General features: G+C 41.8%; 1 protein-coding gene across 1 annotated transcript; it reads right to left on the bottom strand.

Moving 5' to 3' along the window:
• Window positions 1-1242: 1242 nt before the first annotated feature.
• On the bottom strand, window positions 1243-1692 carry LOC141641361 (protein FAR1-RELATED SEQUENCE 5-like). Its single transcript, XM_074450027.1, has one exon. The coding sequence runs from the start codon at window positions 1690-1692 to the stop codon at window positions 1243-1245; it is 450 nt and encodes a 149-aa protein (XP_074306128.1).
• Between the last annotated feature and the right edge of the window lie 11402 nt (window positions 1693-13094).

Raw genomic sequence — 13094 nt, 5'->3', positions numbered from 1 at the left:
TAGTAAAAGTATTTGACATTTAGGCGGGGTCTTCATCGTAGCCGTTGTCTTTTGCGTCTCTTTTGTCTTTCTCAGTTCATGCATCTGATTGATATTCCTGCAATTTTTGCTTAGTATTTGTCATTGAGGTAAAGTAACAATTAGAGGAAAAATAACAACACATTAATAGCAGAATAGCAAAGTAGAATAACACAAACGAAGAATAACGAGTAACAGGAATAATAGGGGAATAATAAAGTAGAATAAGAGGATAACATTAGAATAATAGGAGAGTAATAGTTGAGATTCATACCTCTTCGTTTCGATTCTTCTTCATTATCGTCATCAGAAGGGGGACTTTCAGCAAAAGGAAGATTACAAGTTCTACTGTTGTGGTTCACCCACTTCTTGCAGTTACCGCATCTTCGCTTCCTCTTTTCTGGCTTGCTTTTGGCCTTTTCTTTTGACGACCTTAATCTTTTGCCACTGCCCTTATTCTTGGCCTTGTTTGGCAGTCGAAGGCCAATATCATTTGAAGCTGTGATGGCAAGAAGATCCTCGATTTCCTGGTTTTTAGTTTTCGGTTCAATTGGTCCTGTGATGTTCTCCCGAATCGTGTGGGGTTTTCTGCAGTTGCTTCATCTGTTTAACCGTAGCATAATTGTCCATCACCCCGACAGTTGCATAAATCTCAGACCAAACCTTTGACATCTCAGCTTTCTTAATGTCAGCTTCGTCAATGTCTTCTATGACCTTTCCATTTTTATCTTGGACAATTGGCCTGTAAGATTTCTTTGTCCATCGAGCAAGGACATAAGGCTCAGGTATCCTGTGTACCTGCCTACCATTCCACACCCACAGTATATGCCGACAGACAATGCCATGCCTCTCAAACAGCTTACATGCACATTTGCTCTCGTTAGTTTTGGTGTTAAATTCCACTCGGAAGTTTCTGTGCTTCAGTCCATCACGAACGTCATGGTACTCCACTGTCCTTACTGTTGTCAAACCCCTAACCCCCATGCTGCATATCGCATGTTTGACTTCGTTCTGAAAGTCTGCAAAGATAGGATGTGTGTAGACAAGTGAGGCATGCATCTCTACCTTCATCGGCCCTACTTTCTCGAGCATACTATGCTCGTTAGCAGTGTCCATCCTCTTTTCTAAATGCCTTTGCTGTTCTATTGCAGAATTGTACCTCATCCAGAACTCGACAAGGGTTCCAAAGTGGCTTTCAAACCGTTTGAAATAGCTGTTTGAACTTTAGGATCTCTGGGTTGTCCGCAGCAAACAACCTAGAGGCAGATCGCGAAAGTAAGCCGGTATCCACTTTTGTCTGATTGCGAATACATACTTCAACCACCGGTTGCTTTGCATACTATGTGCTTCAATAACGGTTTGCCAGTTTTGTTCAAATTCTTCTGGTTCTAAGTCGACATCCCAAACAACGGCATTTATGTCTGTCATAAATTCCGTGTCATTGCAGATTGCTTTTCCCACCTTCTCAGGCACTTTCTGCATGATATGCCACATGCAGTACTTGTGCACAGAATTCTTGAAAACATTTGGGCATGCCTTTTTAATTCCAGGGCATTGGTCTGTTATTATACACTGAGGTTGCTGCTGCCCCATTGCTTCGAGGAATTTTGTAAAAATCCACTCAAATGAATCATGACTCTCAAAGTCAAGTAACCCAGCTGCAAAAGTTACCATCTTCTTGTTGTGGTCTACTCCGGTGAATGGAGTAAACACCATGAAATATTTGTTTGTCCCATAAGTAGGGTCAAACGAGATCGTGTCTCCATATAACTTGTAGTTGTTTATCCCTTCCTTATAAGCCGAAATAACCTTCGTCAAGCATTTGTTCTCATCCTGATCATAAGCAAAATAGAACCCCTTTGTTTCAGCCAACATTTTGAAATGCCCAATGAACATATTAGCATCCTTATCCCCAATGTAATACTTGATATTTCGTTTGAAGTTTTTGAAGTCTAGTAAAGAGGCACCGATATTCTGATAACCATTTGAGTATTCCTTGAGAATTTTGAAGCTCAATATTGGACCTATGTTTAGCTTAGTATTATCAATAATGGTCCTCTTAATGTAATCATGGACGCCCCTTGACAGCTTTTGGAACTCTCTGTTTTTGACAGAGTAAAGAGAGTGATTGTGAACGTCTACAAAGACGTCCACAATATATCCAGCCGGCCTGTCGCCTATTTTTTCACAGGTTCTCAACCTCATGTGCGCCTTGCAGCCACACCTTGTCAGAGCATGCTTCTTTGGTTGTCTAATTCGTCGCTCTTTGTTCTCTACTGTACTCAAATTACCAACTTCGTGATTTGTTGCTTCAAGTCGCAGTTTTCTTTTCATATCTCTATACCCTGTCTCATTGCGGACCGGTGATTTGATTTGACGCTGACGTCCCCCTTATATTTCGCATTTGTGTACCTTCTCAGATCAAATCCGCAAGCCAATGCATATATGTTGTAGAACTGTACTGCATCCTCCAAGGTAAGAAAGAACATGCCACGTTTAGGCGTGAAATCACTCTCAACAGTCTTTACCACCTTTCGCACCCCTGGTGTCTTCTTTGTAATGAAGAGTTGGAACAAACTCATTGTTTTCTTCGTCTGAACAAGTTGGGCTGGTGAATATATTGTTATTAGAAGAATCCCCAATAGCTAAAACTGCATTGTCTTCAACAATAGAGACAATAGAAAGATCTGGGACAGTAAATTATTATAATGAGTACAGTCAGTGGACAACAAAATGACAATAACATCACAATAAGAGTAGCATGGGGGAGAGATCAACATTGCAAAGTAATGTGACAATAACAAAGATGATAATAAAGAATTTGGGAAACATACGACAATCAATAACATCACACTAATACTAAATGTGTTTTTCTTATGCTACTCTCTTATCAGCCGTATATTTTCATGCTAATGCACAATAATATCACAACAATAGTACCATAATATCAGAATAACAGTACCCTGATTCTACTTTATTATAATACAGATAATACTGTATTTTTTATGCTACTCTTTTACAAGCCATATATTTTCATGCTACTGCACAATAATATTACAATAATATCACAATAACAGTACAATAATATAATCATGTTACTGTACTGTTACAATAATAGTAGATTAATATCAGAATAACAGTTCTCTTTTTCTACTCTAATACAAGCCAGACAGGACAATAATATCAGAATAACAGCTGAGAAACACATAAAAATCAATAATTGATTTATAAACAACGGCGGATAAAGAGATAAGAATCAATAACAGTATTACCTGTTTCCATATTTACTGTCGAGTTGATTTCTTCGCTACAATTGTTATTAATATCGTTGTCCATCTTTTATACCTGAAAATAGTAAAATCAAGTATTCAATTCAATTAAAATCAACGAATTTCACGAATTTTACATTAATTTCGAAAATACGATTGAATACACTAAAAATCAACGAATTTACATTACCTGTAATTCGATTGCAGATAAAAATCAACGAATTTGTGTAATCTAATTAGGTTTTTTATGAGATTTCGATAGCCGACGTTCTGTTTTTTGTGTTTCTCTATTTCTGATTTCTAGAGAGATGAAGAGAGAGAGAGAGAGAGAGAGAGAGAGAGAGAGAGAGAGAATATCATTTGAATGAAGTTTCTGTTTTCATGTTTCAGCTGCTTTTGTATTTTTCGATTTTTCCTTTTTTTTCCTAATTTATCATTTAATCTCAGCCCTTGATTTCTTTTAATCTCAGCTCTTGATTTCCCCAACTCACAACTCACCATAAGACCCCAACTCACGAGATCCCGCCTATATATATATATATATATATATATATCACAACAACATCGTACTCCACATGTTTCTAACAATGCCACATTATAAATCAACTATCATGCAATTCGTTATTCAATCAACGATAAATATACTCATATCATCATCATTTTTAACCACACCTCTCCTCTTCTCCACATGCCTTTATCCACCAATTCACACAACACATTTCTATATAGATATGAAACATACAAGACAAACACATAACGATCCATGACACACTCCATAGTGACCGGTTCAAAGTTGTAGGGCGAGATCGCGACTTTAGGACGTCTCCCAGTCTTTGCATTAGCTCCTAACAACTCCTACCCGGGTTCATTTTATTTTGACTCCCTAAGTTCACTGGGTTCATTAGTTACAGGTTCCAAAATCGTCTCTCTGATAGCACTTTGTAACACCCCCATACTCCAAGTGCCTTACCAGGACCTCTTAAGGCATCAGAATGCTACCATCTCGGTTTTCCGAGGCAATGAATATCAAATAGACCATAAAAATAAATAGTTTAAAGCGATACAAGATCAAATCCCAAAACTGATAAATAAAATACAACCGTTTCTCAAACTGCAAACCAAATGAAAAAAACTAGTTCAAGACAAAGCGGAAGACTATTAAACAGCTCGTGATGACTCAACCCTGCTATCCCATGCGCATCAACTCATACCTCCTCAATAACTGCTCACCATCCCCGAATGGATCACCACAGTTTTTAAAACAATTAAACGGTGTCAGTACTGACTACACAAAACAAACAGTTGCAATAAAAAAATACTACAATCCAATCCAATCAACCAAACTCCATCTCATCACTACACACCTGACTACACACTAAATTGTGTAGTCCTGCCAGAATACTCATCGCAACAAGTATTCCACACCGCCAGTGGGGAACCACAGCCGTTCCCACCTAAGCCCCGCTCATCTCATCTGAGCGATAAACCCAAGTTCCTAAATGTGCACATCCCTTCTGTGGCGGGTTCCACAGAAGGCGAATCAAGGGCATGAAGCCACTCCGCAACTGACTCCACTTAACCGAGGACGCACCTCGCAAATCACAGACAATTATACGACAATCACATTATACTATAAACAATCACCAATTCCAAATCCAATGCCAATATGATATACAACAACAACAAGCAACCACCAACACATTATGTAATCAATACTGAGTAAGGAATCCCTACCAGGAATAGCAAATCACACGAGACCGTCACAGCAGCTAATCAGAACTTTTCCTCTACGAATCCTCCTCTTATAGCACATAATCACATAATTATCATCTACTCATCATAATACTCCCAAAAACCCCAATTCTACCCAATTAGGGTTTAATGAAACTTATCAAAACATTATAAAAATTATACAAGAAACTTACCCTCGACACAACGATCACAACGGCGTAAAGAACGAGATAATCCGACAATCCTAGCCTTGGGATTTGTTAGCAATGCGATGGATGTGATGTACGTAACTGTTACTCTTCTCTTTGAATGGTTTAGAAAGTTAAAAGTGATTAAACAAAGTGACGGAAACCCTTTTATATCAATCTCGCATTATTAACAAAACCCGGCTAAATAACCCGTAATACACACTTACTAGATCGAGTAAGTCACTTACTCGATCGAGTGTCACACTTACTCGATCGAGTACCCATTAGGTCAGCTACTGTTTTGCGTAAGAAAATACTTACTCGACAGAGTAACTCCCACTCGATAGAGTACCCACAGACATAGAAACCGTAGTATTATAGTACCTTCACCTCTTACTCAGAAACTTTGGATAGTGGATGACCTTATCCTGGGCGAACGAGAGTCATTCTAGATATAAGATGCTAAAGAGGGACGATTCCTTATCTTTAGTACCTATGTCAAACACCGTTTTTTTGCCTTGGTTGACCTAGGTATAAAGTGGATTCAAACGGTTTCCAAGCATCCTACAATTGCTTGGCGGCGACTCCGAACATCTCTTACATCATTTTGAGACACCTGCCGAGACGAAACCGACCAATCTAAAGCGATCCGGTCGAAAGCATTTTTATGCCACCGAGCGTGGCTTTCAGACTGCCGCATGTCCACAGATCGGCTGGGCGCACGGGTGGCCTATGTCCACATATTGGCGACTCCGCTGGGGACAACTAGGACACTTGTGTCTTTGTGATCCCTAGATGGTGAAACTCGAACGAGGTCTTGGTCAAAATGCAGTAATTGATATTACGGTCAAAAGTCGGGTTACTTGCCTGGGCCCACAACCTAACCTTCATCGACCAATTGGCTCCTCCCGTCGGCATGAGTTTTTTCATCCCCGCGTTTCAAATCCCGATTAGGTCAAGCATACCATTGACGTTACACATTTCTGTTTCGTCATAGAGCTTTTATTTCCTTCGTGCACGAGGCTAAGGCGCCCTCCTTACACATTTTGTTTGGATTGGTATCCCTCTCGAAATTCGGGGTTTGATCTCTTGGTGTGTAACCCACCCTTTTTGGCCAAAATACGTGTCAGCATTATGCATAATATAATGAATTGCGAGTGCTTATGTGTTATGTGATCATAAGCCCTTCCAGTGTCATTTCAAACTTTCAAAAACACTTTTTTGTGCCGTTATAATGGCCATTTCAAACCTCGGTCTTTCGCCGATCGTTGCACACCTTTTTAGGTCGTCTTAATGGCGATTTTCAAACCTGGTACAACCACTTCAAAAAGCACGCCTTTTTAGGCCGTCATAATGACGATTTTCAAACCCGATTTTATACAACCATTTCAAAAAGCACGCCTTTTTAGGCCGTCGTAATGAGGATGTTTAAACCTTGTTTTCTACAACCACTTCAAAAAGCACGCCTATTTAGGCCATCATAATAACGATTTTCAAACCCGGTTTTCTACAACAATTTCAAAAAGCACGCCTTTTAGGCCGTCTTAATGACGATTTTCAAACCCGGTTTTCTACAACCGTTTCAAAAACACCTTTTTACGCCGTTATAATCGCCGCGTCAAGACACGGATTTTAACCCGTCTCGCGCCAACACAATGGCTCTTTCAATACCCGAAAATGACACACACCCTTTTTTGACGCTTTTCAAACCCCGAGGACCATACACCATTACCGGGACCACAACCTTATCAAACCTTTCAAAACTCGATTTTCAAAACACACGATTTTTGATTTCAAAACCGTCTTCGGAAACAGCTCATTGTTTTCAGAGTCGCCGTAACTCGGACTCAAACCATCTTTTGAAAACAAACTTAAGACAACTTTTCCGTTGGTCGATCTTTTGAAGATCCCTACTCTTCGGAAGCCGTCCATAAAGCGACAAATGAATCTTTTTGAAAATTTCTGTTTTCGAAAATTTCAGTCCACCATTCCAATTCCGCCTCGTGTCTATTGAGTCAAAGCAAATGTACTTATGGGTCTTTACTTATGAGTCGTCTCACCTTGAGACTCGTTCAACGGCGTCACGCCCTTGCGTTGAACGCAGGTCAAAGTTCGGTCAACACCGTCACACCATAAATTGAGTCAGCACCGAGGCACCACACACGGTTGCCCTCGTCTTGTTGCGTCAAAAGTGTCTTTCCGTCTTTTGTGTTATATGCGCTTAGTCGTTAAACCTTGTTGGATTGGGATGTAACGTGAGCCATTTTCTGCCTCAGAGCCATGGCCCCGTCTTCAGCTTTATTCAATAACAACGATAACAACAAAGATCTCACGATTGCTCAGCTAGAGAGCCTGCTCACAGCTCTCATGGTCACCCTGGACCGTGTCGAGACCCGTATCGACACCCTGGAAAACAAGGAAACCGGAGAACACAACACTCCGCCTTTGACCAAAACTGAGAAAAGGCTCAAGCTATGTGAAGAACAACTCCTAGCCCGTGGTAACAACATCCATCTTGAGAACAATAAGATTCGAAACCGTTGGGGATCAACTGCCCGACAACTTTACCTTGACTGATGTACCCAAGTTTAAAGGAGTGGAGGACCCACTCAATCACATCCGGGCCTTCAAATATTACATGTCCATCAAGGGTGTCAAACAGGAACTTTTCACCCGGATCTTTTCATCATCCCTGGAACCAATTCCCCGCCAATGGTACTATTCCCTCGATCCCAAAAGCATTACCACTTGGGACGAAGTTGTCGTTGAATTTGCTAAACAGTACGCCGACAACGTCAAAATCCAAGCCAACATCCGCACTCTTGAGATCCTAACTCAGAATGATAAGGAAGGGTTCACAAAATTCTTAACCCGTTAAAGGAGGGTAAGCACCTAATTGGTTAGTAAGCCGAGTGAATCAACTCTGGTGGAGAATTTTGTCAACAACTTCCGTCCAGTTTATGCCAATCTGCTGATAAATCAAAACATCAAAACCTTCAAGGATATGCAAATCCTCGAAACCCGCATTGAAGACGACCTCCACAAGGGCGTTCTAGCCAAAATCACCGGTAGAGGCTATCAGGGATCTACGTCAACTGGATCTCGTCCCCAAGGTTAGACAAACAAAATCGATGAGCTTAACCTCGTCGAACCAACTATGAAAAAAACTGAACGTCCTCAAAGGGTATTCACAAACTTGGGAACCACCTATGCCAGCGCTCTAAAAAGACTCAAGGACAAAGGGAAACTACAGCCGATTGGCCCCCTCCGGACCCATCCGAGGCCAAGAAAACCCGTTTCTAGAATCCCAATGCCTACTGCCAATACCACCAGGGCAAAGGTCATGACACGGAAGCTTGTTTTAAGCTGAAGCACGCAATTTAAGATATGATTGAGAAAGGGGAATTACCTTTACCTCCGCCAACAAAACCAAATAACCAGACAAACCCCTTAGGACTCCATTCCATCTCTAATAATGACGAGCCAACCCTGGATTGCTCACACCTCATCCTACCTATTGAAGACGAGGTGAATGCCTCGGAAATGGGCACCCCGGATGGGATGTTCGTATTCACCGCCGCAACCATGCTCACCATGTTCTAGCAAGTTGAAGAAGCTATAGCCAGTCTCTTAGAAAGGATCACCGACTTGAGGATGCCTACCACTGGCTGATTTTCAACCCGCCAACACCAATACCACACCTAAGGGAGGGTCCTCCAAGCACCCAAAACTCCCAGTTCCAGAGAGGATTGCTCCCGCGACCATTATGGCAGGCACCCCATAATAATCAGCCCCACAATAATGATAACCACAATAATCAACCCCACAGAAACTACCCCCACAAGAACTTCCCCTACAAAAACTACCCGGCAAGGAATACCCCTCCAAGGTACCCTCGCGATCCCGAAATCAACAGTATCTGGAGAGACGACACAGAGGATGTATACATTGTTTCAGGAAAAGGCAAACGGGCAAAAGAGATCGGTCACCTCACCCAATCCGGATGCCCCTACCAGAATCCGAACAATTCAGCAGCTATTCCAACAATGAATAACCAAATTAAATCATCCCGGATGTGGATATTCAACCCAGGGTTTCCGAGAACTTGATCCTTAAACAACTGCAAAAGGCAAAGGCCGAAATTTCAATTTGGCAACTGATTGCTACATCCTTCGAACATCGGCAGGCTTTGCTACAAGCCTTGCGAAATTTGACAGTTCCCTCTACCTCCTCTCCTGAAGAAGTGGTAGCACACATGACCAGGGATGTCGCTGACCTGAACAACCCGGTCATCTTCTCTGACGAAGATATCCCTCCGTTCGGAGCCAACCAAAACATGGCCCTGTACATCACTGTGCAGTGCCTGAAAAAGAACGTACCTATGGTCCTAGTGGATGACGGATCTGCGGTCAACGTTATTCCCCATCAGAAAATCAGGGTCCCTTTTAACGGGAAAACAATCACAATTCCCGCATCCCCGATCAAGGCTATCATGAAGAACGGAATAGGCTCTAAGGTAATTGAAGAGGATGACAGTGAAATATGGGGGTTCCAAGCTGTGAATGCCCTAACCAATGAATCGGCTCCCTTTGATTGTGACCCGTTCTCGAACCTCATAGTCAACCGCATTTTGATGCGCCAGGGTTATTTCTCGGGCCTACCTCTCAAACCACTGAAGAGCACCTTGCCTCCCATGAAACAGGCCAAGGTCCCCAACATCCCCTTCGGGCTAGGCTATGAGCCGACCGATGAAGACATCCATGAAATGAATCTCCTAGTACGGAAGCGCAAAAAGCACGGAGTCATCCTCCGACCCTACCACTTGACCCTCAATGGATACTTCATCCCCGAGGGAGAGTCCGAGCTCTACAATGACTTTCCTGAGCCAATCTACGATCCCGTAGCAAAGGTTAAACACCCTGGCGTAGAAGTCTTTCATGACTGCTACTTCATCCCCGACAACACCAAAGCTGCGTCAACCAAATCTGAATCGGCCCCTTGCCTGGACGGGCAAGACGTGAGTCTCCTCTTTAGAGAAGAAAACATCAAGCACCTCATCTATGAGGACATCATCAACATTGCTATGAAGGACAACCAGTTCGATCCCACTGCCTTAATCTCTGATGCTGAACCAGAGAAAGCTACACAAGGCTGGAGGAAAACTGTCAAGTGGACCGACGTCAAGGCCACATTCTCAAGATCACAACTGGAGAAGGCACTACAAGAAATCTGCTCTCGGGCGACTGACTTACGCGACAGAAAATAGTCGCTAAAAGTGCTCGGGCAACTACAATCAGTCGCCAAGTAGTGGTCGCAACTGTTAGTCGCCTAAATTTACTCGGGCGACGGATTTCAGTCGCTAAAATGGCGACGGCTGAGTGAGTAGTCGCCAAAATAGCGACGGAAATGACGACCAATAGTAGTCGCTAAAATGGCGACGGTTTTAGATTCAGTCGCCAATTAGCGACGCCTTTCAGTCGCAAGTTCAGTCGCCAAATTGTTGACGCCTGTTGATTCAGTCGCCAAATTGGTCGCTATGGTGTAAAAATTTGAGAAAATAGTCAGGAGGTTTGCGACGGGGGTAGTCGCCATTTTGGTCGCCAATGTGGCGACGGATGCCTGTAGTCGCCATTTTGGCGACTGATTTCGGTCGCAAATTTCCAGTTTTCAGTCGCCATTTTGGTAAAGGGTGGACCTATAATTTTCATTTAGCTCGAGCCAAATTGCTACAATTTGAACCTGCAATTAAAATTACAACCCAACAGCATACACAACGCACACGATGACCAACAACGTCACATTTCATACAAATGAAATCCGAATTCAAGTTATTACAACCAACGCAACAAGATGGTTCGTGTCCAAGTCTAACTAAACAAAGGATAAACAAGTCTCACAAGTCTCATGCATCTAACTAAAACATCCGACAAGGAAAAGGATAAACAACCAACAAGTGAGTCAATTACACGGCAAAGCAGATCCCGCTCCACTACCACCTCCTCTGGAAGGATCTTTAGGGTCTTGATTTTGTGGACGCCATTCCGGGTTGCAAGACGAGAAATAAGTGGTCATCAACTCCATTTTCTCCTTCATTCTCTTCAATTCTTCATCCCTTGCGTTCTCCCTTGCTTCCCTTGCTTCCCTTTCCGCCTTCCTTTCTTCTCTTTCGGTCTCAAGTGTAATTTGAAGTTGAGACACGATACTCGGCATATATGTTTGGCTTTGAGGGGTTTCCGAAGTAGGTCGGTCGTAGAAGAGTTATCTTGCCATTCCGGTTCCATACACCCCCTCCCCCCCTTATTGAAGCCATCCACTAAATCAAGCCAAAGCTCATTATCGGAGATGTCGGGATTCCTCTCTTTTCGAAGTCGAAATTTAGCCTAAAAAATTAAAGCGTTAATGATTATATGTTATATTTGTATAACAATATATATGTAATCAAAACATTCGAAAGGAATTGTATTATATACTTACATATAAATTGGCGTTCTTCTTCGAATTCCACACCCTTTTCCCTTTAGCTCCTTCTTTCGTATGCGTCTCATAGAAAAGCTCCGGAACCGTAGGCATCTTACCCTTATTCTTGGCCGCCTTCCGAAAATGAAAAACAAAGGTTAAATTATAAAGACTAATTAATACTTTAAATATAATCTCAAACATAATCTAACTTATATATAAAATTAAATATACGACGTACACTTGACATTGCTCGGTCATAGAATGATTGAGAACCTCCGTAATGCGTAGCATCAATGTGGGCATCCTTCTTCCCTCCCCTTTTATTGATCGCTGCTCGAGCCGACTTCTCCTTAAATTCGGGGGTATCTCTCTTCTCCATCAGTTCTTTATATGCGGTTCCTATAAAAAAATGCCAAATATTAGTATTTAATTAAATAGATAACAAATGACGATAATTTAACTAATTAAATACAACCACCAAAAGTAACTAAATACCTTCCATAAACTGAGGGGGTTTCTTCCTTTTAGAAACCTTATACATGTTATCTCTTAGCCTCTTTTTGCCGATGTAATTGTATCTCTCCCAAACGGCACGCTCTTGTTCCTTAGGCTAATGAAAGTTTTGCTAGACGTAAAAAAAATCGTTAGAAAACACAAATCACTTATTAATTAGAATACATTTACGAAAATTATTTAAAAACATATATACCCGAAAGTTATTGAACCATCCCTCCTTCTCTTCTTCGCTTGCATCTGACCAACAAGTAATACCCCTGGTCATCTTTTTCTGAGTGCTAGCGGTGACTCCTTCTCTTCTTCGCTTGCATCCGTACATAGGCAAGTTGAACATTGCGAGGTTCCTCGGCAAAATCAGGGTAAATCTTATCAAAACGCTTCCATTCCTCTCCATCACTCGGATGACACATCTTCCCCGGTGTACGAGGATTTTCTTTGTGCCATCTCATTTGTTCAGCAATGTTTTTTGTTGCATACATTCTTTGAAGTCTTGGAGCAAGAGGAAAATAAATTAATTGGTTTTGTGATATTGGTTTCTTAATCTTTTGACCCGTCTTATTACCCTTCTTGCCTTTTCCCTTCAAAACAATATCTCCCTCACTTGTCTCATATCTACCCCTTTGACATTTCTTACACTTGTCAAGCAAAGCAGCATCTCCCTAAAAAAGCATACATCCTTCAGGACATGCATCAATCTTTTGATGCGGAAGCTCAAGGCCTTTAACTACTTTTTTGGTATTATAGAAACTTCGGGTCATAACGTTATTGTCGGGGATAGCGTCCTCAAGCAAAGACGCAATAGCATCAACGGCATTATATGGCATATTAAACTCACATTTGAAGGTTACTATCCTAGAGGCGACTTGTAACAATGTCATTCTACTCCCTTCATATAAAGGTTTTTCTGAAGCCT

This window comes from Silene latifolia, chromosome 2, assembly GCF_048544455.1.
Source record: "Silene latifolia isolate original U9 population chromosome 2, ASM4854445v1, whole genome shotgun sequence".
Classification (NCBI taxonomy): domain Eukaryota; kingdom Viridiplantae; phylum Streptophyta; class Magnoliopsida; order Caryophyllales; family Caryophyllaceae; genus Silene; species Silene latifolia.
The sequence above is the reverse complement of the archived record's forward strand: the minus strand, read 5'-3'. Positions and strand labels throughout refer to the sequence as shown.

Bases quoted from the DNA above. Each gene is read 5' to 3' on its own strand.
- LOC141641361 (XM_074450027.1), bottom strand. From the start codon at position 1,692: ATGGTAACTTTTGCAGCTGGGTTACTTGACTTTGAGAGTCATGATTCA.